The sequence below is a fragment of the Odocoileus virginianus genome, chromosome 10, assembly GCF_023699985.2.
Source record: "Odocoileus virginianus isolate 20LAN1187 ecotype Illinois chromosome 10, Ovbor_1.2, whole genome shotgun sequence".
In the NCBI taxonomy this organism is placed as follows: domain Eukaryota; kingdom Metazoa; phylum Chordata; class Mammalia; order Artiodactyla; family Cervidae; genus Odocoileus; species Odocoileus virginianus.
Window position 1 is genome coordinate 1,005,018 of NC_069683.1, and position 23,453 is coordinate 1,028,470.

At 48.9% G+C, this 23,453-nt stretch overlaps 1 protein-coding gene across 1 annotated transcript; it reads left to right on the forward strand.

Moving 5' to 3' along the window:
* Positions 1 to 13,350: 13,350 nt before the first annotated feature.
* On the forward strand, positions 13,351 to 23,447 carry LOC139037216 (beta-galactosidase-1-like protein 2). Its single transcript, XM_070473708.1, has 5 exons — positions 13,351 to 13,379; positions 13,714 to 13,777; positions 13,829 to 14,097; positions 21,117 to 21,185; positions 23,348 to 23,447. Exons 1-5 carry the CDS (start codon positions 13,351 to 13,353, stop codon positions 23,445 to 23,447), a joined length of 531 nt encoding a protein of 176 aa, XP_070329809.1.
* The last annotated feature ends 6 nt before the right edge of the window (positions 23,448 to 23,453 follow it).

Sequence of the window (23,453 nt, forward strand, 5' to 3'; positions counted from 1 at the left end):
TTGCTTTGTAAATTAAGTACTGTTTATGATTTATGACAGCAGATTTAAATTCCTAAAGATGTAGACTTTTAGAGAATGCTGTTATAAATGATTATCACATTAATTCATCTCACCACTACAGAAAAAAATATCCAGAATATTTTTTAACTGCATGTCAGCATTTCGAGAAACCAATATATGCACCGTTAGCTGCACTGAGTTTTAAGTGTGTCCTTTGAGACCTGTGCTGAATACAGCTGGGGAGCATAGTGTAGGTGTTCTGCAAAGCTGAAGCTTCAGCCTCCAGAAGCCTGATTCTGCAACTGTAGCGCGGGGCTGTGTAAGAGCAGTCTGACACAAGTGCTTCAGAATTTGTGGAGAAGGTAGGAATTCAAATTAAGCTCTGATGATGTGTGTGATACTTAAAGATAACCAAAAAAAGTCAGCTTCAGCAGGAAAGGTGTGGCTTTTGTGTGGGAGCTGTTGACACTTTTGTTTCAGCGGGATGGAAAGGAGGTGTAAGTTGAATTTGGATGCAGTGTTATGTAAGCCAAGTGAAAGTGGCTCAGTGGTGTCCGACTCTCTGTGACCCCGTGGACTGTACAGCCCATGGAATTCTCCAGGCCAGAATACTAGAGTGGGTTGCCTTTCCCTTGTCCAGGGGATCTTCCCAACCCAGGGATGGAACCCAGGTCTCCCACATTGCAGGCGGATTCTTGACCAGTTGAGCCACGAGTGAAGCCCCACGGTGGGTTTTATTTTGCAAGCAGTGGAGAGAAGGAGTGTTTTATCTGGGAAGATCTGATGAGATTAACCCATTAGAGGAACATTTTGGGAAATAATTAGAGTGGGTCAAGATGGGGGCATGGGGCATGGCAGTCTGGGCTCTTGAAGCCGTCCAAGCGGCGTTGAGGCTGAACTTGGCAGATGGAGACGGAGTGTGCTGCAGTCACGGGGCTTGGACAGCCTCCTGGGTGGTGGTGCAATGCTTGCTGGCACTCCGTTCTGAACGGAGGCCAGAGGAGGTTCTGTGATGATCTGGCAGTTTGTGCACGGGGGTGAGCCGCTGGGATCTGACATTAACTTGTGCTTTTCCTCCAGTTGTTTTCTGGAGCCCAGCCTCCCACCAGGGCTTCCCTGATGCCTCAGCTAGTGAAGAATCCGCCTGCAATGTGGGAGACCTGGGCTTGATCCCTGGGTTGGGAAGATCCCCTAGAGAAGGGAAAGGCTGCCCACTCCAGTATTCTGCCCTGGGGATTTCCATGGACTGTATAGTCCATGGCGTGACAAAGAGTCAGACGTGATGGAACAACTTTGACTATCACTGTCAGCCTCCCAGCAGCCTGGCTGCGGGCCCTGTGGCCAGAACACGGTCAACTGGAAGCTCACCTCTGTCAGTGTTCTTTCAGCTGGTCCATAAATGAAACAAACAGAACAGAACGGATGGGCCCTGAGGATCCGCACAGCCAGGGGCTCTGGGGAGTGCACCATGCACACAGGGGTCCTCACACCCCACCTTGGTGGGACCTCCCAGGCTGGGAGGCACTCGGGCTGTGGCCGGGGCACCGAAGCCTGCATAGGGTGATGCAGTGGGGTGGCCTCAGTCACAGCCACCTCTCCCAGTGGTCTGAGCACCTCAGGTTGCTCCACTCTGACCCTCTGATCCCCTGTCCCAAGGGAGGGAAGCCCAACCACTCCTGTGTATGGATGTTTAAGCAGAGGAAGGTTTCGGTCACCTGTTAAAAATGTCTCCTTTACAGATTAGAGAAGTCTAAAACCCTGGCATGCCCAAGTCTGTGGGCACCCAGCGCTCCTGCCCCTGCAGCAGTCCACTGCTGACTCGCAACTCCACAGGAGACACTCAAACACAGTTCTGTCTCAGTCTCTGGGCAAAAGCCCTCTTTGAGGAGGTCACCATTAACCCCACCACAGAGCTGCCAGAACTCACACAGGACTGGGAAACAGACTCTGGGAGGGCACAGACAGAACCTTGTGCACCAGGACCCAGGAGAAAGGAGCAGTGACCCCACAAGAGACTGACCCACACTTGCCCGTGACTGTCAGGAGTCTCCAGTGGAGGTGTGGGTCGGCGGTGGCCTGCTGCAGGGTTGGGGACGCTGAGTGTAGCAGTACATGCCTGGAACCTTTTGAAGGAGGTCGCCATTATCCTCATTACCTCCACCATAGTTTAGCCTCAGGCCAAATAACAGGGAGGGAAATAGCCCCAGCCATCAACAGAAAATTGGATTTAAGATTTACTGAACATGGCCCCGCCCATCAGAACAAGACCCAGTTTCCCCCTCAGTCAGTCTCCCCCATCAGGAAGCTTCCATGAGCCTCTTATCCTCCTCCATCAGAGGGCAGACAGAATGAAAACCACAATCACAGAAAACTAACCAAACTGATCACATGGACCCCAGCCTTGTTTAACTCAATGAAACTATGAGCCATGCCATGTAGGGCCACCCAAGACAGATGGGTCATGGTGGAGAGTTCTGACAAAACATGGTCCACTGGAGAAGGGAATGGCAAACCACTTCCGTATTCTTGCCTTGAGAATGCCACGAACTGTATGAAAAGGCAAAAAGATAGGACACTGAAAGATGAACTGCCCAGGTGGGTAGGTGCCCAATATGCTACTGGAGATCAGTGGAGAAATAGCTCCATGAGGAATGAAGGGATGGAGCCAAAGCAAAAACAACACCCAGTTGTGGACGTGACTGGTGATGGAAGTGAAGTCCGATGCTGTAAAGAGCAATACTACCTAGGCACCTGGAATGTTAGGTCCATGAATCAAGGCAAATTGGAAGTCGTCATGCAGGAGATGGCAAGGGTGAAAATCAACATTTTAGGAATCAGCGAAATAAAATGGACTGGAACGGGTAAATTTAACTTAGATGATCATTATACCTACTACTGTGGGCAAGGATCCCTCAGAAGAAATGGAGTAGCCATCATGTCAACAAAAGAGTCCAAAATGCAGTAGTTGGATGCAATCTCAAAAATGACAGAGTGATCTCTGTTTCCGAGGCAAGCCATTCAATATCACGGTAATCCAAGTCTATGCCCCGACGAGTAATGCTGAGGAAGCCGAAGTTGAATGGTTCTATGAAGACCTACAAGACATTCTAGAACTAACACCAAAAAAAAAGATATTCTTTTCATCATAGGGGACTCGAATGCAAAAGTAGGAAGTCAAGAAATACATAATAATTTGACTGGAGTAACAGGCAAATTTGGCCTTGGAGTACAGAATGAAGCGGGACAAAGACTGAGAGTTTTGCCAAGAGAATGTACTGGTCATAGCAAACACCCTCTTCCAACAACACAAGAGAAGACTCTACACATGGACATCACCAGATGGTCAATACTGAAATCAGATTGATTATATTCTTTGCAGGCAAAGATGGAGAAGCTCTATACAGTCAGCAAAAACAAGACCAGGAGCTGACTGTGGCTCAGATCATGAACTCCATATTGCTAAATTCAAACTTAAATCGAAGAAAGAAGGGAAAAGCACTAGACCATTCAGGTATGACCTAAATCAAATCCATTGTAATTATACAGTGTAAGTGAGAAACAGATTCAAGGGATTAGATCTAATAGAGTGCCTGAAGACCTATGGACAGAGGTTGGTAACATTGTCCAGGAGGCAGTGATCAAGACCATCCCCAAGAAAAAGAAAGGCAAAAAGGAAAAATGGCTGTCTGAGGAGGCCTTACAAATAGCTGAGGAAAGAAGAGATGCAAAAGGCAAAGGAAAAAGGAAAGATACACTCATTTGAATGCAAAGTTCTAAAGAATAGCAAGGAGAGATAAGAAAGCCTTCCTCAGTGATCAATGCAAAGAAAGAGAGGAAAACAATAGAATGGCAAAGACTAGAGATCTCTTCAAGAAAATTAGAGATACCAAGGGAACATTTCATGCAAAGATGGGCACAATAAAGGACAAAAATGGTATGGACCTAACAGAAGCTATTAAGAAAAGGTGGCAAGAATGTACAGAAGAACTATACAAAAAAGATCTTCATGACCCAGATAACCATGATGGTGTGATCACTCTCCTAGAGCCAGACATCCTGGAATGCGAAGTCAAGTGGGCCTTAGGAACTATCACTACAAACAAAGCTAGTGGAGGTGATGGAATTCCAGTTGAGCTATTTCAAATCCTAAACATGATGCTGTGAAAGTGCTGCACTCAATATGCCAGCATATTTGGAAAACTCAGCAGTGGCCACAGGACTGGAAAAGGTCAGTTTTCATTCCAATCCCAAAGAAAGGCAATGCCAAAGAGTGTTCAAACTACCACACCATTGCACTCATCTCACACGCTAGCAAAGTAATGCTCAAATTCTCCAAGCCAGTCTTCAACAGTAACTGTTGAACTTCTAGATGTTCAAGCCGGATTTAGAAAAGGCAGAGGAACCAGAGATCAAATTGCCCACATCTGTTGGATCATCAAAAAAGCAAGAGAGTTCCAGAAAAACATCTACTTCTGTTTTATTGACTATGCCAAAGTCTTTGATTGTATGGATCACAACAAACTGTGGAAAATTTTTAGAGAGATGGAAATACCAGACCACTGACCTGCATCCTGAGAAATCTGTATGCAGATCAGGAAGCAACAGTTAGAACTGGACATGGAACAACAGACTGGTACCAAGTCGGGAAAGGAGTACATCAAGGCTGTATATTGTCACCCTGCTTATTTAACTTATATGCTGAGTACATCATGAGAATCGCTGGGCTGGATGAAGCACAAGCTGGAATCAAGATTGTTGGGAGAAATATCAATAACCTCAGATATGCAGATAACACCACCCTTATGGCAGAAAGTGAAGGGGAACTAAAGAACCTCTTGATAAAAGTGAAAGAGGAGTGTGAAAAAGCTGGCTTAAAGCTCAACATTCATAAAACTAAGATCATGGCATCTGGTCACATCACTTTATGGCAAATGAGGAAACAGTGGAAACAGTGACAGACTTTATTTTGGAGGGGGATCCAAAATCACTGCAGATGATGACGGCAGCCATGAAATTAAAGGGCACCTGCTCCTTGAAAGGAAAGTTATGACCAGCCTAGACAGCATATTAAAAGAGACATTGCTTTGCCAACAAAGGTCCGCCTGGTTGCAAAGTCAGACACAACTGAACGACTGAACTGAACTGACCTCCTCTTGGGCACATTTCGACAAGAGAAGGGCATGACTCAGCTGAATGCAATTGCCATAAATGTCCCATTAAAGCAGTTCTGCTCATTTCGCCTCAGGAAAGAGGAGTCATTTCATAAGGATCAAAGTTAGTCTTTGTAAATGACTAATTTCTTTAAGCCAACGAAGACAGCCCCTGGCCACTCACTGGTCCCCAAGCTGCACCCGCGCTCCAGACACCCTGGCTTCTCGTCTTCATCACTGATGCTGCTCTTTCCCTTGATTCAGGAGGACTCCCCTTCATTAGACGGCTCCCTAAATTATGTGTCCACTCAACAAATACTAAGTGCCTGTCATAAAATGTGTGTCTTTGTAAGGAAAAAAAAAAGGGATTTTTATATAGAGTCCTCCTGACCTAACAATTACTTCATTATAAGCATTTATTTTCCACCGATGGCAAGTTGATTGAGACTAGTGTTTTCTGTCACATACAAACTATTGTTCAGGGAGACTAATGGTTGAGTCTTCAACTAAGTCTAGTCCTTGCTGATGGTTGAATAAGTGCTGGGTACACTGGTCATGGCATGGCCAAGAGCTGGGCCTGGGACAGTTTCACTCAAATTACTGTTCCTGCTGGAAAGCACTCACTTGTCAACCACCTGCCTCCACTGAGGGTCAGCTCGTCGGGCTGGGACCAGAGCCTCCAGTATGGCTGCCCTGTGCTGGCCCAGAGGCCCGCCTGGCCCACTGCCCACAGGGCCCCTCTGGGAGGACCACGGGCTCTGGGGGGAACCGTGCCCCAGTGGAGATGCCCCCCATCACCTGCCCTCCCGAGCTGGCTCGGCTACCAGCCCTTTCTGAATGGCAGTGGACATCCCCACCGGAGCCAGCCCCCCAGCCCGCCAGCTCTCAGAACCCAGTCAACATTGGAGGTACCTGAGTCCATTCCCTCCACACATGGGTATGAGCCGTGTGAAGGTTTGCTCACTCTTCGTGAGCAGATCTGACCACCCCACCCCGGGCCTTTTCCAGCGTCACCAGGCCTTTGGCGGTCGCTTGCTCCTCCAGCCAGGCCTGACGTGAGTCCCATCGTGTGAGGACCTCCACCTGTCCAGGTTTGGGCTCCAGACCTGAGGCGTCACCATCAGTGGAGGGGAGCCAGTGTTCCCTCGGGCCTGCAGGGCGGTCGCTGGCGTGGGAGCTGAGCCTTCCTCGGTCTGATGGCCACTTTTAAGTCCCGGTCCATGTCCCCAAGGAAAAAGCGCAAGTAGCCAGTGTCCTTCACATCAGTGTCCCGGGGACAGGTGGTTTAGAACCGCCTGTGGCAGCTGGTTACCTTTTTAAAAACAATGATTTTATTAGAGTGTGATTGCTTTACAAGCTTGTGTTAGTTTCTGCTGTACAGCAAAGTGAATCAGCTGTAAGTAGACACACATCCCCTCCCTCCCGAGTCTCCCTCCCACCCCCAGGCCCATCCCGCCCGCCTTGGCCACCACAGAGCAGCTCCCACCAGCTGTCTGTTTAACACGTGGTCATGTACGGATGTCAGTCCCGACCTCCCAGTTTATCCCGCCGCCCCCTTCCCTCCCCTGTCCACATGTCTACTCTCTACGTCTGTGTCTCTATTCCTGCCCTGCAAATAGGATCATCTGTACCATTTTTTTTCTAGAGTCCACATATGTGCATTAATATATGATGTGTGTTTTTCTCTTTCTGACCACTCTGTGTCAGATTCCAAGTCTATACACATCTCTGCAAATGACCCAGCTTCGTTCCTTTATACGGCGAAGCAATATTCTATTGTATATATGTACCACATCCTCTTTATCCATTCATGTCAGTGGACGTCTAGGTTGCCTCCATGTTCTGGCCGTTGTAGATAGAGCTGCAGTGAACATTGGGGTGCATGTTAAAAAATAACTTTTATCTCATGGAAGTTACTTATGTAACACAGGACAGTGTTTGGAATACAGTGAGTGTGTGTTAGTCACTCAGTCGTGCCCAACTGTATGTGACCCCATGGACTGTAGCCCGCCAGGCTCCTCTGTCCGTGGAATTCTCCAGGCAAGAATGTTGGGGTGAGTTGCCATTCCCTTCTCCAGGGGATCTTCCCAATCCAGGGACTGAACCCAGATCTGCATTGCAGGCAGTCTCTTCACCATCTGAGCCACTATAGGGGAAGCTACTATATTGGAATACAGTGGGTTCTCAATAAATGTTCTTTAACTTAATGAATAAATAAAAGTAAAAGTACAGTATTGTCCAGAAAGGAAAATTCTCTAATTTTTTCCGGCCCCCGAAGTGAAATAGTGAATGATAATTGAAACACCTTGTGTTTAAGTGGGATCTAATTATAACTTGATGAACTCTATGAAGTGATTCTAAAATTAATCTGGAGTAGCATATGAATCAGAGAAGGCAATGGCAACCCACTCCAGTATTCTCGCCTGGAAAATCCCACGGATGGAGGAGCCTGGTGGGCTGCAGTCCATGGGGTCTCGAAGAGTCGGATACGACTGAGCGACTTCACTTTTGCTTTTCACTTTGATGCATTGGAGAAGGAAACTGCAACCCACTCCAGTGTTCTTGCCTGGAGAATCCCAGGGACGGGGGAGCCTGGTGGGCTGCCGTCTATGGGGTCGCACAGAGTTGGACACGACTGAAGCGACTTGGCAGCAGTAGCACATGAATAAACAGGAAGCCTCCTTAAAAAGAATAACAAAGTCACAGACTTGAGCTATGAAATATGCTGTGTTCTGTAATAATATTCAGATCTGTAGAAAGCAAATAGAAAGGATAAGACTCGTAAGATGTGTGAGGCGTAGACAAGCCCCCTGCGGGACGTGTCAGACTTGGGTGATGTAGGTAGATCACCCGCTTGTGAACACAGAAAGGGACGGAAGGACCAAGCTTGGACTGAATAATTATGATCCCTCCTTAACTTCTGCACCTGCTTACCCCACTCTAGTCCCAGCCCTGTGCATAGGCCTGACAGTCTGCAATATACGAGGTGTCCATGAGCCTGCGAGGCCCTTGGGACTCATGAGGTCGAACTCCTGTACCCACTGGGGATGCTCATGCCGCCCACAGGGTCCTCGACTGCAGAGCGCAGATGAGTCCCATGGCCGCCCTGCGGACTGACCGGAGAGCTGCAGCTGTCAGCCGTCTCTCAGGGAGGGGGTGGTGTGTGACTCTGGCCAGGCAGCTTCTTTCTGACGGGGGCTGCGAGCTCCTAACCACACCTTTGCAGGTCTCTGGCAGTGTCCGTCTGTCCACTGGCACTCTACCCTAAGAGTGTTACCAGTCCATCTCTCACTTCTCACTCTGTGTTTTAAATTTATTTATTAAACCATGTGATCTGAGCCAATTTGATCTGTAAGCCTTTCTGTTCTTTGACCTTTGGGAGAATTTGCTGGTAGTATCCTTAGAGCCAATATTGCATCAAAGTAAGTTCCGAACAAAACTCGTTGAAGTGTTAAAGTACACGCTGCCTGGCCCAGAGGTTAGTAGCACAGGCTTTGGAGCTCTGTCGCAGGGACTGAAACCTGGGTCTGCTGCTAACTGCTGCGTCACCTTCGGGAAGTTACCTGAGCTCACTCTGCCTCAGCTCCTTTCTTCTTTTCTTTATTGTGCTGTACATCTTTTGGGATCTTTATTCCTTAGTGAAGTGAAGTCGCTCAGTCGTGTCCAACTCTTTGCGACCCCATGGACTGTAGCCCACCAGGCTTCTCCTTCCATGGGATTTTCCAGGCAAGAATACTGGAGTGGGTTGACATTTCCTTCTCCAGGGGATCGAACCCAGGGATCGAACCCAGGTCTCCCGCATCGCAGGCGGACGCTTTACCATCTGAGCCACCAAGGAAGCCCCTTGACCAAGGATCAAACCCTCACCTTTGGCAGTGATAGCAAGCAGTCCTAACCACTGGGCTGCCAGGGAATTTCCTGCCCGAGTTCCTAAATCTGTGAAATAAAGATAAAAAGAGCACTAGCTGATAAAGCTGATAAATGAGTTCACAGGTAGTGAGTTTAGAACTGTGTCTGGCCCTGTGTAAGTTCTTTTTGCAAGTTGGATCTGGTCAGACAGACCCAGTGGAATAAGTGGAATAAAATACAGAATCAAAAGCAGATAAAATCATATGAGAATTTAATATATGATAAAGGTCTTTGCAAACTAATGAGGGAAGAATTACATTTGGGAGAAATCTGTTAGCCATTTGGGAAAAACTGAAAGGTTCGTCTACCTTTCAATCTTATATTAACATAAATTCTTGATGAACCAGAGATTTAAATGAAGAAACAAGCTGCAGAAACATTAGAAGAAAACATAGGCACTGTAGAGTAATCTACAGAATTACTGCCATAGAAGATGTTTAGACCTTACATGGCAGAACCTGAATAAGAGCTATGATCAACATCAAGTGAGTAACTATTAACATTTGATATATCCATACAAGCAACAATAGATGCTTTGCAGGAGCACACACAACAAATGACACACATCCTTCAGAATCGGGGGACTGATTCTGGAACCTCCTAAGACACCCAAGCCCACAGGTGCTCAGGTGCCTCACCGTCAGTCCTCCGTGTCCCCAGAGGTGGAACGTGCAGTCAGACTATGAGGTGATGGGCATGAAATGTGCACAGAGACACAGGAGGAGCACAGCTGGGCAAACAGCCGCACCCACTCTGTCGGCAGCCTGCACGGAGCTCACAGCTGCTTACTCGCTTTCACTTCTGGAGCAGTGTGCTGCATGTAAGCGGTTTAGCGAAGCCTCACTACCAGCAAAGCTAGTGGGGGTGATGGAATTCCAGCTGAATTATTTCAAATCCTAAAAGATGATGGGTTAAAGTGCTGCACTCAATATGCCAGCACATTTGGAAAACTCAGCAGTGGCCACAGGACTGCAAAAGGTCAGTTTTCATTCCAATCCCAAAGAAAGGCAGTGCCAAAGAATGTTCCAACTCCAGGACAATTGTGCTCCTTTCACTTGCTAGCAAGGTAATGCTCAAAATCCTTCCAGTCAGGCTTCAACAGTATGTGAACTAAGAAATTCCAGATATACAAGTGGATTTGGAAAAGGCAGAAGAACCAGAGATTAAATTGCCAACATCTACTGGATCATAGAAAAAGCAAGAGAATTCAGCAAGAGGATTCCAGAAATACATATACTTCTGCTTCATTGACTACATAAAGCCTTTGACTATGTGAATCACAAGAAACTGTGGAACATTCTTAAAGAGATGGGAATACCAGACCACCTTACTGGCCTATTGAGAAATCTGTATGCAGGTCAAGAAGCAACAGTTAGAATGGGGCATGAAAGAAGTCTGGTTCCAAATTGGGAACAAGACTGTGTACTGTCACCCTGTTTTTGTAACTTATATGTAGAGTACATCATTCAAAATGCTGGGCTGGATGAAGCACAAGCTGGAATCAAGATTCCTGGGAGAAATATCAATAACCTCAGATATGCAGATGACACCACCATTATGGTAGAAAGTGAAGAAAAACTAAAAAGCCTCTTGATGAAAGTGAAAGAGGAGAGGGAAAAACTGGCTTAAAGCTCAACATGCAGAAAACTAAGATCATGACATCTGGTCCCATCAGTTCATGGCAAATAGATGGGGGGAAAACGAAAACATGACTTTATTTTCTTGGGCTCCAAAATCACTGCAGCCATGAAATTAAAAGATGCTTGCTCCTTGGAAAAAAAAAGCTATGACCAACCTAGACAGCATTTTATTTTTTTTATTATTATTATTATTATTATTATTTTTTTAATTTTTATTAGTTGGAGGCTAATTACTTTACATCATTACAGTAGTTTTTGTTATACATTGATATGAATTAGCCATGGATTTACATGTATTCCCCATCCCAGTCCCCCCTCCCACCTCCCTCTCCACCCGATCCCTCTGGGTCTTCCCAGTGCACCAGGCCCGAGCACTTGTCTCATGTACCCAACCTGAGCTGGTTATCCGTTTCACCCTAGATAATACACATGTTTCAATGCTGTTCTCCTGAATCATCCCACCCTCGCCTTCTCCCAGAGTCCACAAGTCTGTTCCATACATCTGAGTCTCTTTTTCTGTTTTGCATATAGGGTTATTGTTACCATCTTTCTAAAGTCCATATATATGTGTTAGTATACTGTAATGGTCTTTATCTTTCTGGCTTACTTCGCTCTGTATAATGGGCTCCAGTTTCATCCATCTCATTAGAACTGATTCAAATGAATTCTTTTTAATGGCTGAGTAGTATTCCATGGTGTATATGTACCACAGCTTCCTCATCCATTCGTCTGCTGATGGGCATCTGGGTTGCTTCCATGTCCTGGCTATTATAAACAGTGCTGCGATGAACATTGGGGTGCATGTGGCTCTTTCAGATCTGGTTTCCTTGGTGTGTATGCCCAGAAGTGGGATTGCTGGGTCATATGGCAGTTCTATTTCCAGCTTTTTAAGAAATCTCCACACTGTTTTCCATAGTGGCTGTACTAATTTGCATTCCCACCAACAGTGTAAGAGGGTTCCCTTTTCTCCACACCCTCTCCAGCATTTATTGCTTGTAGACTTTTGGATAGCAGCCATCCTGACTGGCGTGTAATGGTACCTCATTGTGGTTTTGATTTGCATTTCTCTGATAATGAGTGATGTTGAGCATCTTTTCATGTGTTTGTTAGCCATCTGTATGTCTTCCTTGGAGAAATGTCTGTTGAGTTCTTTGGCCCATTTTTTGATTGGGTCATTTATTTTTCTGGAGTTGAGCTGGAGGAGTTGCTTGTATATTTTTGAGATTAATCCTTTGTCTGTTGCTTCATTTGCTATTATTTTCTCCCAATCTGAGGGCTGCCTAGACAGCATTTTAAAAGGCAGAGACATCACTTTGACAACAAAGGTCCATCTAGTCAAAGATATGTATGGTTTTTCCGGTAGTCATGTATGGATGTGAAACTTGGGCTATGAAAGAAAGCTGAGCACCGAAGAATTGATGCTTCTGAACTGTGGTGTTGGAGAAGACTCTTGAGAGTCCCTTGGGCTGCAAGTCCATCCTAAAAGAAATCAGTCCTGAATATACATTGGAAGGACTGATGCTGAAGCTGAAACTCCAACACTTTGGCCACCTGATGCAAGGAACTGACTCATTGGAAAAGACTCTGATGCTGGGGAAGATTGAAGGCGGGAGGAGAAAGGGAAGACACAGGATGAGATGGCTGGATGGCATCACCTATTCAATGGACATGAGTTTGAGTAAACTCTGGGAGTTGGTGACGGACAGGGAGGCCTGGGGTGCTGCAGTCCGTGGGGTCCCAAAGGGTCGGCAGGGGCACGCTGAGCGACTGAACAACAAAGCTGCTCTCAGGGCCTGAATCCGGATCAGCACAGACCAGCCGGGAGGGCGGTAGCTAGGCCGGTCGCCCCGCGGGGAGAGGGGCGGGCCCCCGCAGGTGAGCCGCTCAGGTGAGCCCCCAGCCCCGCCCCAGCCCCGCCCCCCGGCCCTCGCCCCCGGCTCTGCTCTGGAGCCCGCCGAGCAGGTCCCGCGGGTCTGGAGACCGGAGAGCTCCGCGCTTGAGGGTCAGCCGGCGCGGCCAGGGACTTGGCGGTTTCAGGGTCGGTCTGGCAAGAGCCTGGCCTGCCCCGGGGATGTCGCCGGGCCTGAGAGGCGGTCCGGCTGGACCCCAAGTCCAGGAAAGGACCTTCCTGCTCTCAGAGCCTCGCGCAGTGATGTGCGGCGAACGAGCCAAGGGGACGGCCGCTACCGCGCAGGGTCCTGGGGCGGGGTGCAAACCGGGGAGAGCGTGCAGGAGGGGAGGGGTCCTGGCGCTGGGGCGGGTTTCGGAGGGAGGCCGGCGGGTACCGGCCGCGGCGTCCCCCGCAGTTCGGGCATCGCTTGGGTCCTGAGGGACGCCGCGGGGGCCGTCGGTCTACAGGAGCTCCAGGAGGGGCCCGGGGCGGGGCCCTGGCGGCTTTGGGTTCCCTCTCCTTCTGCGCGCCCCTGCGCGCCTGTTGGGGGCGCGGGTCTAGGGCGGGGGTCCTCTGCACTGTGAGTCTGGGGTCTGTCACTTGAAGCTGGGTCCACCCTCCCCGACCTCCCTGACCCCCTCCCCAACAAGGTCCCCGAGGACACCCCTCATTGCTAGGCGGGCCCTCACGGCGGCCCCTGTTCCCTGAAGAATGTCATGGGCCACGCGTGTGGGGGAGGGCTTGGGGGTGGTGGGCGGAGATGACCCAGCCCGGGGGTCCGGCCAGCCGGTGCTGTCTGCTGGACACTGTCCCCTGAGAGTCACTCAGCTGGAAAATGTCTCTGGCAAATTACCTGAGATGGCTTTGTTTATAAAGCTTCCTTGAGGGAGGCTTGGTCGTCTCTAAAAAGTCAGGGGTGTCTGAAGACCTCATGGTTCAGCAGAAGCCTGTCTATGCAGCCCACCTCCCTCCCGGCAGGAGACCCGGCCTTGGCGTGTCTGGAATCCAGGGGTAGCTGTGCAGGCCTGCCCGCCCCTGCCCCTGTCCTCCAAGGCCTGGCCTCACCCGGCAGCCGCTCCTTCCCGGCCCGGGGCCCTGACCTCTGTCTGTCCCGTCTGTCTAGAATGCAGGCCTTCTTGTTCTTGGTGAGGCTGGCGGGCCTCCTGAGCCTGACTTCCAGGTTCCTGGTAACGTCCGTGTTGCAAGAAGGCCTCCCAGAGAGGTAGGTCTGAGGGCAGGGCCCTGGAGGAGAGGCCCTCGCGCCAGGCCCGCCGCTGTGGGACATCACACGCCTCCTGTGTCCCTGCAGCGTGGTCCAGGCTCTCCTGAGGCCCTCGCACATCAGTGAGAGGCTTGTGGGTCTGCAGGTCAGGGGCTCCGACTTCACGCTGGGGAACACGCCTTTCCTCATCCTGTCGGGCACCATCCACTACTTCCGTGTGCCCCGGGACTACTGGAAGGACAGCCTCCTGAAGCTGAAGGCCTGTGGCTTCAACACCGTCACCACGTGAGTGCAGGCTGCTCTGCTCAGCGTCTCGGGCTCCCGGGCCCCGCCGTTGAGTGGAGCCTGCTCCTGGGGCCGTCTGTCTCAGCAGGCTTGCTCCAGCCTGCACACCGCGGTCTCCTGTCCCAGCTGGCTGCAGCCCAGCGTCCCCTTGGTCCTGGGGTCTAGGCAGCGGGCCCCAGTCCTCCTTGGAGAGCTGCCCTGTGGTCAGAGTCGGCCCAGTGATGAGTGCCAGGGAAAGCCCTGTCTCACTGAGAATCAAGCCTGGAGAGTCCTGTGATTATCCTCATTCAGTTCACTGAAGCAAAGAAAGAAAGAGCAAACATGGTGGATTTCTTTTCCACCTTCTAAGCTTAGAAAGTGCCCATCCATTATTGTTTGGATAGTTCTATTTGTGTCCTTTTCAGTGACTTGATTTTTAAAGTGTAAGGTTGGGGGAAAAAAACCCAAAAAACCCTGTATTTTAAATATTTGGAATTTAATTTGGCAAATGATGGGGAATGAGGTTTTAAAGCATCTTCCCCAAAATTGTCATAAAACCTTTTACACATCACATCATCTTCCTTCTTTGTTTCGTCACTGTGCTGTTGCTTTTGTATAGCAGTGATTCAGACATTGAAACTTCATGAACTGTTACATTCTGTAAAAACAGGGATTCACTATGCTGTACACCCGAAAATAATATACTACTGAAATCAGCGAGACTTCCATAAAAATGTCATGAACTAGTAAAAATCTTACAAAGTTTGTGGTTGAAATAAGACTGCCAAGTTTTGTCTGTTTTAGTATCCTTGTTTAAAAATATAAAAGTTATCACCATTGTTTCATAAACTATAAGACACTCTGAGTCACTCAAAGCAGAACATTATCTCAGAATAAAGCAGCAGCACAGTGCATGAATTTTGTAGAAAAGATTGCACTGTCTTTATATATATATATATATATATATATATGCATTTAAAAAATTGAAGTATGGTTGATTTACAGAAGTTTTTGTGGAAAGTGTTAGTCGCTCAGTCATGTCCGACTCTTTGCTACCCCATGGACTGTAGCCCACCAGTCTCCTCTGTGCATGGGATTCTCCAGGCAAGAGTACTGGAGTGGGTTGCCATGCCCTTCTCCAGGGGGTCCTCCCCGCCCAGGGATTCAGCCCAGGTCTCCCGCATTGCGAGCAGATTCTTTACCAGCTGAGCCACCAAAGGTGTGCTAGTGGCTACTCTACAGCAAAATGACTCAGTTACACACACACAAATTTTAAAATCATCTTCATTAAGGTTTATCCTGGGAGGTTGGGTAAAGTTCCCTGTGCTATACTGAACGTCGCTCAGTCGTGTCCGACCCTTTGCGACCCCGTGGACTGTCCATGGGATTCTCCAGGCCAGAATACTGGAGCGGGTAGCCTTTCCCTTCTCCAGGGGATCTTCCCATCCCAGGGATTGAACCTGGGTCTCCCGCATGGCAGGCAGATTCTTTACCAGCTGAGCCACCAGGGAAGCCCAAGAATACTGGAGCGGGCAGCCCATCCCTCCTCCAGGGGATCTTCCCGACCCAGGAATCGAACCAGGGTCTCCTGCATGGCAGGCGGGTTCTTTACCAACTGAGCTACCAGGGAAGCCCTGTGCTATAGAGTAGGACCTTATTTTTATCTATTCTAAATGTGATAGTTTGCATCTACTAACCCCAAACTCCCAGTTCATCCCTCTCCCTCCCTCCCCCCTTTTTAGTTAGAGTACGTTTGCTTTATGATGTTGTGTCGGTTTCAGCTGCACAACAACATGAATCAGCTATATGTACACACACACCCCTCCCTCTTTAGCCTCCCTCCCACCCCCACCCCACCCCTCTCGGTCATCACAGAGCCCCGAGCGGAGCCGCCTCTGCTCGACAGCCGCCGCCCACTAGCTGTCTGTCTAACACATAGTCATGTATATATTGGGGCTTCTCTTGTGGCTTGGATGGTAAAGAATCTACCTGCAATGTGGGAGACCTGGGTTCCATCCCTGGGTCAGGAAGATCTCCTGGAGAAGGGAATGGCAACCCACTCCAGTATTCTCACCAAGAGAATGCCATGGACAGAGGAGCCTGGCAGGCTACTGTCCATGGGGTCGAAAAGAGTCGGACAGGACTGAGCGGCTGACACTTTCACTTTCTTCACTGTAATATGTCCACCCCAGTCTCTCTGTCCGTCCCACACTCTCCTTGTCCCCCCGCAACCCCATGCCCACAAGTCCCTTCTCGTCTGTCCCTGCCCCTCAGTTTCAGTCTTCTAGATTCCATATATATGTGCTAATAGACCATGTTGATTTTTCTCTCTGACTTTCTCCACTCTGCGCGACAGACACTGACAAGCAGTCATCAGCCAAAGTATTGCAGGAAGAAACCCGGAGTCTGACAGTCAGACCTGCTGACTCAGGAGGGTGTGAGCACAGAGCAGGGTGGTGCCTGTCTCAGCAAGCGGCGTTGGGGGGTCTTCTGTATGGTGGGGGTCCAGCCTGAGAACCCTGAGGGGTCTAGGAAGAGCAGGCGCAGGCTCTGGCTTGGGCGTTGTGTCTGAGGCAGGACCAGCAGCAGGGGCTAACTCGGGGTGGGGCTGGCACAGGGTTGGGGCATTTTAGCAGGTACGTAGCTGGGCAGAGCAGGGAGCCTGTGGGCAGGAAGCCAGCGTTCACTCCCAGGGGCCATACTCTTCTTTCTTTCAGTCTTGAATAGGTCTTCAATCACGGGGGGATAATGTCACTGTACATTCACAAGTGCTCTGCCCCAGGGCAGAGGGTCTCCACGACGCTTTGAAGACACAGAGGCAGGGTTTGGGTCCAGCCCACTTTCAGTTGCACCCTGGGGCCCACTCCTTCTCATGCCATCACAGCACTTTTGGTTTATGATATCCTTTCATACAGGTTTCTAAACGTGTTTATCCTGCTTTGTGTTTGTCCTGCTTTGTGTTTGCGGAGCTTCCTGGATCTGTGGTTTGACAACTGCCCTTCACCTGGGAAGTTGTTGGGACATTATTTCTCAGACTGTTTCTTCTTTCCCTTCTCCCTTGAATCTCCTCTGGCGCTTGTCACATCCGGCTGTCCCGCAGAACTCGGATGCTGTCCTCCTTCCTTCCGTGTTCGCTCCTCTGTGCAGTTCAGTTTGGAGGGTGGGCCTGTCCTGCCTTGAGCTCACGCCTTCTTCCCGTGGCTCTGTGACAGCTGAGCCATCCAGGCGCTAGCGCCTTGTGCTCTATGCTCCCTTTTTATTCTTAGAGTTTCCGTCTCTGCTCATGTCGCCCCCCTTGCCCGCTGTCCACTTCCTCGTTTAGCACCTGAGGCAGAGTTGTTTTAAATGCCCGGTCTAGTAATTCCACCGTATCTCCCACGTCACAGCCTGGTTCTCGTCTGCTTTGCCTGCTCAGCGGTGTCTTTGTTTTCGCCTTACAGCTTTCTGTCGAAAGCTGGGCACGCTGGCGTGGGCGAGAGGGCCCAGGGCAGCAGGACTGTGTGTGAGGTGTGCTGTCTGTCTGGCCTGTGGGCTTGCTGCTGTAACTGGTTTCAGAAGAACTTCTCCTCTCGCGTCCTTGCTGCTGTCTCCCCGCCGCCTTTGGCTTTTCCTGGAGATTCCCCCTAAGCAGGGCCTGCATCCTAGAGCGCCTCCGGCTGAAACCCCTTCTGTCTATGGGAGCCTGTAGACGCGCTGCGAGGGGAGGGCAGAGGCCAAGTGCCGTCAGCCTCGGTGGGTCTCTGCGCCGAGCTGACCGCAAAAGGCCGGCTCTGCGTGCTTCTCTTTCTCCCCGTGGTCATCTGGGGAACGTCCCCTGCAGCTCTGGCAATGGTACTCTTGGCTGAGGGCAGGCGTTTGTCAAGAGAGAAGAGCCTGGACATGCTTTAAAATGCCCACTCTCCCCTAGCCCCGTGGGAAGTGAGAGGGATTTGTCTTAGTCCTTCACAGCGAGAACCCTGGGCTTCTGCAGGCTTTGACTCTCAAGCGCACTGACAGGGAGCCTCCGGTGAGCCGTCACTTACAGATTAAGTATTGCTGCCAGCCCTGGCTCCGGCAGCTGGCTTCAGCCCTGGCCATCTGCTCTGGATGAATGTGGTCAGCTGTGTTAGGAGCCTTCTCAGAGAAGCAGGACCAGCAGGTGTGTGTGTTTGTGTGTGTGTGTGTGTGTGTGTGTGAGATAAGGAACTGGCTTATACAGCAATGAGAAATCCCAGGATCTGCAGTTGGCCAGCTGGAGCCCCAGAGCTAGAATGGTGAAGATTCCAGCCCTAGAGATGGCGGGTGTTGGGAGAGGGGGTGGTGAGACCTGAATCCAAGCTCAGCAGTCAGGTGTTGTAGGGCTGGGGGGCGGGGCACAGGGTGTGGAATGTTTGGTCCAAGTTACCTAGTACACTCTCACTGGTAATCAGTTCAGTCGCTCAGTCATGTCTGACTCTTTGCGACCCCCATGGACTGCAGCATGCCAGGCCTCCCTGTCCATCACCAGCTCCCAGAGCTTGCTCAAACTCATGTCCATCGAGTCGGTGATGCCATCCAACTATTTCATCCTCTGTCGTCCCCTTCTCCTCCTGCCTCCTCCTGGAAGAATTTTCCACAGTTTGTTGTGATCCATAGAGTGAAAGGCTTTGGCAGAGTCATTAAAGCAGAAGTAGATGTTTTTCTGGAATGCTCTTGTTTTTTTGATGATCCAGCGGATGTTGGCAATTTGATCTCCGGTTCCTCTGCCATTTCTAAATCCAGCTTGAACATCTGGAAGTTCACGGCTCATGTACTGTTGAAGCCTGGCTTCATCGCCGTCTTGTATTCATTTTCATAGTCGCATTTTATTGAAGTTTGGCATGTGTCCATTATATAAGCATTGACTTCCATGAGCTTAGTCACATGAACGTGCTCCTGTAGCCTGGCCATGAGCCTGCGTCTCAGAAGCTCTCCTGTCGCCTACAGTCAAGACCACCCAGTAGAGGAGTGGCGGAGCTTGTGTTTCCGACATGTACATCACTTTGACCTCTTCTGAGCTTTATGCACCTGGAATCGTACAGTCTTTACTCTGGTGTCTGATCTTCTGCTCAAGATCATGTTTGTGAGATTCCTCCATGATCTGCCATATTTTAGCTTGTTCATTCCCATCGCTGTGTGTAATTCCATCAAAAACCACACCAACACCTGTTCTTCTGGTCTAACGTGTAGTTCGGGCCCAGTTTTCCTTATTGATTTTCTGTCTGGGTGATGTGTCCATTGTTAAAAGTGGGATATTGAATCATTTTTCTAAGGATCTTGGATTTGTTCCCTAAGTTCTTATATAAAGTTCTTTATCTAAATTCTTAAATTCTAACTTGTTCTCCCTTCTAAAAGTAACACGCTAGCACGACAGAGTCTTACCGTTACATCTTTATATCTCACTCTTCTTTCTGCTGTACTGTGTCACGTGTCTTATTTTTATAAACTATGAAATTCATGATACATTTTTTCCCTGGTTTGAACATCTAATTATATTTGAGATAAATTTAAGGTGACAAAAATATCTTTTTTATTTTCCCATATATTTACCTTTTTTGATACTCTTCATTCCTTTGTACAGATGACTATTTCTACCAGGTATCATTTCCTTCTGCTGAGAGACTTCCCGAAGTCAGTTGATCATGAATTATCTTAGATTTCATTTCTTTGAAAAATGTTTCTCTTTCATCTTAAGCTTTGAGGGATAATTTCACTGGGTATAGAATTTTAGGCTGATTTTTTTTGTTGTTTGGGGCTTGCTTTTCAGTACCTTAAATATGTCTCTTTGCTGTCTTCTGATTTACACATTATCTGATAGCAAGTCTTCTGTACTTCTTTTATTTTTAAAAAAATTATTTGTGTAATTTCTTGTTTTCCTCTCTCTGGTTGCTTTTAAGACTTTTTATCTGTCATTGCTTTTCATCTATTTGCTTCTGATGCACTATGGTGTAGATTTCTTCCCTCCTACTTGTGGTTCATTGCAATTCTTGGGTCTGTAGGTTTATGCTCCTGCTGCTGCTGCTGCTGAGTCGCTTCAGTCGTGTCCGACTCTGTGCGACCCCATAGACGGCAGCCCACCAGGCTCCCCCGTCCCTAGGATTCTCCAGGCAGGAACACTGGAGTGGGTTGCCATTTTCTCCTCCAATGCATGAAAGTGAAAAGTGAAAGTGATGTCACTCAGTCGTGTCCGACTCTTCGCGACCCCGTGGACTGCAGCCCACCAGGCTCTTCCGTCCATGCGATTTTCCAGGCGAGAGTACTGCAGTGGGGTGCCACTGCCTTCTCCCTGTAGGTTTATAGTTTTCATAAATTTATCAAAATTTGGTAAAACTTCCTATTTCTTCTAGTAATTTTATCTCCCCTTTCCCCTGGGACTTGGACTTCTTGATTAGATCCCACACATTACTGATGCTTTGTTCATTTTAATTTTTAGTGTTTTTTCCTGTTTTCCAGTTTAGGTAATTTCTTTTGCTCTGTCTTAAAACATCCTGGGATTCTATTCCTATTTCTATTCTGTTGTTAGTATCAGTGGTATATTTTTCATTTCCTGCTCTTAATTGCATCTAGAGTATTTTCGGTTTCAGATATTATATTTTTTAAACTCTAGAAGTTCCTTTGGGATCTTTTTTATATCTTCCATTTTCTTCATTATGGTCATGCTTTTATTTACTTATTAAAGATATGTTTTATTGAAGGTATATGTTTGTTTAATAAAGTGTACCTTATTAAAGGTATATGTTTCTTATCCCTTTTTAATATTTTTTTTTTTGCCACTTTCAACCTATATGTCATTTCTGGGTTTATTTCTGTTGCTCAATTTTTTTTTTCTGGCTTATGTGTCATATTTTTCTGGATTTCTTTGTTTGTTTTGGAGAGTGAGTTTGGCATACCTAGTAAACTTTAAATGGATATACTGGGTATTGTGAATGCTATACTATTGGTTGCTGGATTTCATTTTGTATTCATTTGAATAATATTGTATAACCTAATATTATATAATTGTAAAATATAAAGTTTTTACATTTCTCTTTTTTCTGTTTCAGGCATGTTCCTTGGAACCTTCATGAACCAAGAAGAGGCCAGTTTCACTATAGTGGAAACCTGGATTTGATGTATGGTTCCTGTTTAAGTTGCTGTTTCTCTGGCTCAGAGATGGGGGTTTGACTCTGTAGGGTCAGATGAAGCAAGAGTCACCTTGCTTTCCCCTTGAGAACCCCCTGGAAGCTCTGATAATTCCATTCCCCAGACAGCAGCCCCTTGTGCAGGGAGGCTGTTGTCAGTGGTGGAGCCCAGACCTCAGTGTCCTGTGTACGTTTCACCCACGTGTGGCTCAGAGAGCGTCCCTGCTGCTCTAATCTATCGCGGGGACCCCCTGTTTTACTTATAAGAGGAAATTTCTGAACTATAGTTTGTACGAGTTTTGAGACATGATATAGAAAGAGTAATTGTTCAAAACCACGTATATTCCATCCGCTGTAGTTCATAACTGTCTTTGATGCTGGAGATACACAGACTATGTGCTGTGCTGTGGAATAAGGCTGTTATCTATAGAGGGAGGCAAATAGCCGGTGAGGACTCATAACCCGAACTAGGGGAAGAGCCCGGGTCGGGTAACCGCAGAGGGATAGCTCCAGTACTTTAGGACCCCGAGCAGGAGTTTGTTAGAGGGGTCGGACGTGATTTCAGGCAGAAGGTCCAGCAAGGCCACAGTCGGAGCAGTCAGAGGTGTGGGAGGAGTTGACATGAGTTACAGTGACATTCCTGCTGCAGTGAGGGAACCCCGACATCGTCTGTCAATAAAGATCTGTTTTCATTAAGGAAGGTTTAAAATAGATACTCACAGTGAGGGTGCATTGCTCTTCCAAGAGAGAACCCAGGGCTTCAGGGTCTTTCCCTCTCGTAGTTTAAGCGTCGCCAGCACCTAGCTTTCAAGCCGCAGCACCTGCCCGCATTGCACCGTGCCTGCCCACCCGCCCCGCACTGCACCAGGCCCGCCCGCACCGCGCCCGCCCGTACCTCGGCGCCCACACCGCACCCACACCGCACCGCGCCCGTCAGCATCGCGCCGGCCCGCAGCTGGCCCGCATTGCACCGCGCCCGCACCGCACCGCACCGCGCCCGCAGCGGGAAGCAGGCGGAGGGGGGTTTCTGGCAGCAGTATCACTTGCTTCTGCTTCTGTCCTGGTGGCTTGGGATCAGCCTGGCTAAATGGAGGCGGCAGGATGCGTGGGTGAGCACGTGCCAGGGAGGAGAGGCGCAGGTCCTGTGACTAACTTCATATTTTCCTGAAACGGCAGTAACGCCATCTGACTCTCCTGCTGGTTCTGAGTAGAGGAAACATCAGAAAATAGAGCCGGAGAGATAGTCAAGCTTATCTTGGCCCGTTTTGGGTGCTGTGGTGCAAAATTTGAAATCTGTTCCAAAGGGTCTATGAAGTAAGTCGCTGGGAGAATTTTAATTCGGGAAATTCAGGAAGTTCATGTTTGCGTGCTGGTGGTATTTTTAAGAGCAGAATAACTTAGTTAAGATTTCTTTTCTGGAGGCGGATTGTCTTTCAACTCTTCCAGTTTCCCAAGAATGTGACTTCTGACTCCTTAAGTGTCTGTTTCTTATCTGTAAGATGGAGGTGACATTGACACCCATGTCATAGAATTGACAAAGAAAAGAATACCCTTGCAGAACTGAGTGTATTGAATGCTGATGATGATACTCGGTACACAGTACTCCTGTGTTTGTCGTCAATGATTATGTTCGGCCGGCAGTGCCTGGAGTGGCATCGGAAGAGGGAAGGGAAGGACGGAGGGAGGAAGCTGTTGGAATAACTCAGGTGGACGCGAGTTCCTTACCCAGGGTGGTAGTGGTGAAAATTAAGAGGAATTTCACATTCAGAAATATTAACTGCAAGGAATAAACCTGATTAGGGGCAGACTGAAAGTGGGAGATGAGGAAGGAGGAGCCAGCGTGGTTCGTGAGGGCGCATCCTGGATGGTTCCCTCGTGGGGACAGGAGGCTCAGCGCTGGTCCAGGGGGCAGCCGGTGTCTGGCCGGGATTCCTGCGAGTCGTTCAAGTTCTGTCCTCGGGGTGTCTGGACTGAGGCCTTTGTGTGGAAGGAGGCCTGGTCCCTGGGTCCTGTCTCCTCCAGGGACTTCTGTGAGCAGGCTGGGAGTTGGTTCCACCTGCCCTAACCGCAGGAGAAGAGGCCTCAGGGAGACACACGGCGGCGGTTCCAGGCCCCGCTTTCGGTGCGACTGCTGCTGTCGCCCCCCTCCCCAGGGCTTTCATATCCTTGGCGTCAGAGGTGGACCTGTGGGTCATCCTGTGTGTTGGCCCCTACATCGGGAGCGACTTGGACCTCGGAGGCTTGCCCAGGTGAGCGTGC

Bases quoted from the DNA above. Each gene is read 5' to 3' on its own strand.
- LOC139037216 (XM_070473708.1), top strand. From the start codon at position 13,351: ATGACCCAGCCCGGGGGTCCGGCCAGCCG. The intron at 13,778-13,828 runs GTAACGTCCGTG...GTCTGAGGGCAG, and splicing joins GCCTGACTTCCAGGTTCCTG to GGCCCTGGAGGAGAGGCCCT. The intron at 14,098-21,116 runs GTGAGTGCAGGC...TTTCTGTTTCAG, and splicing joins GGCTTCAACACCGTCACCAC to GCATGTTCCTTGGAACCTTC.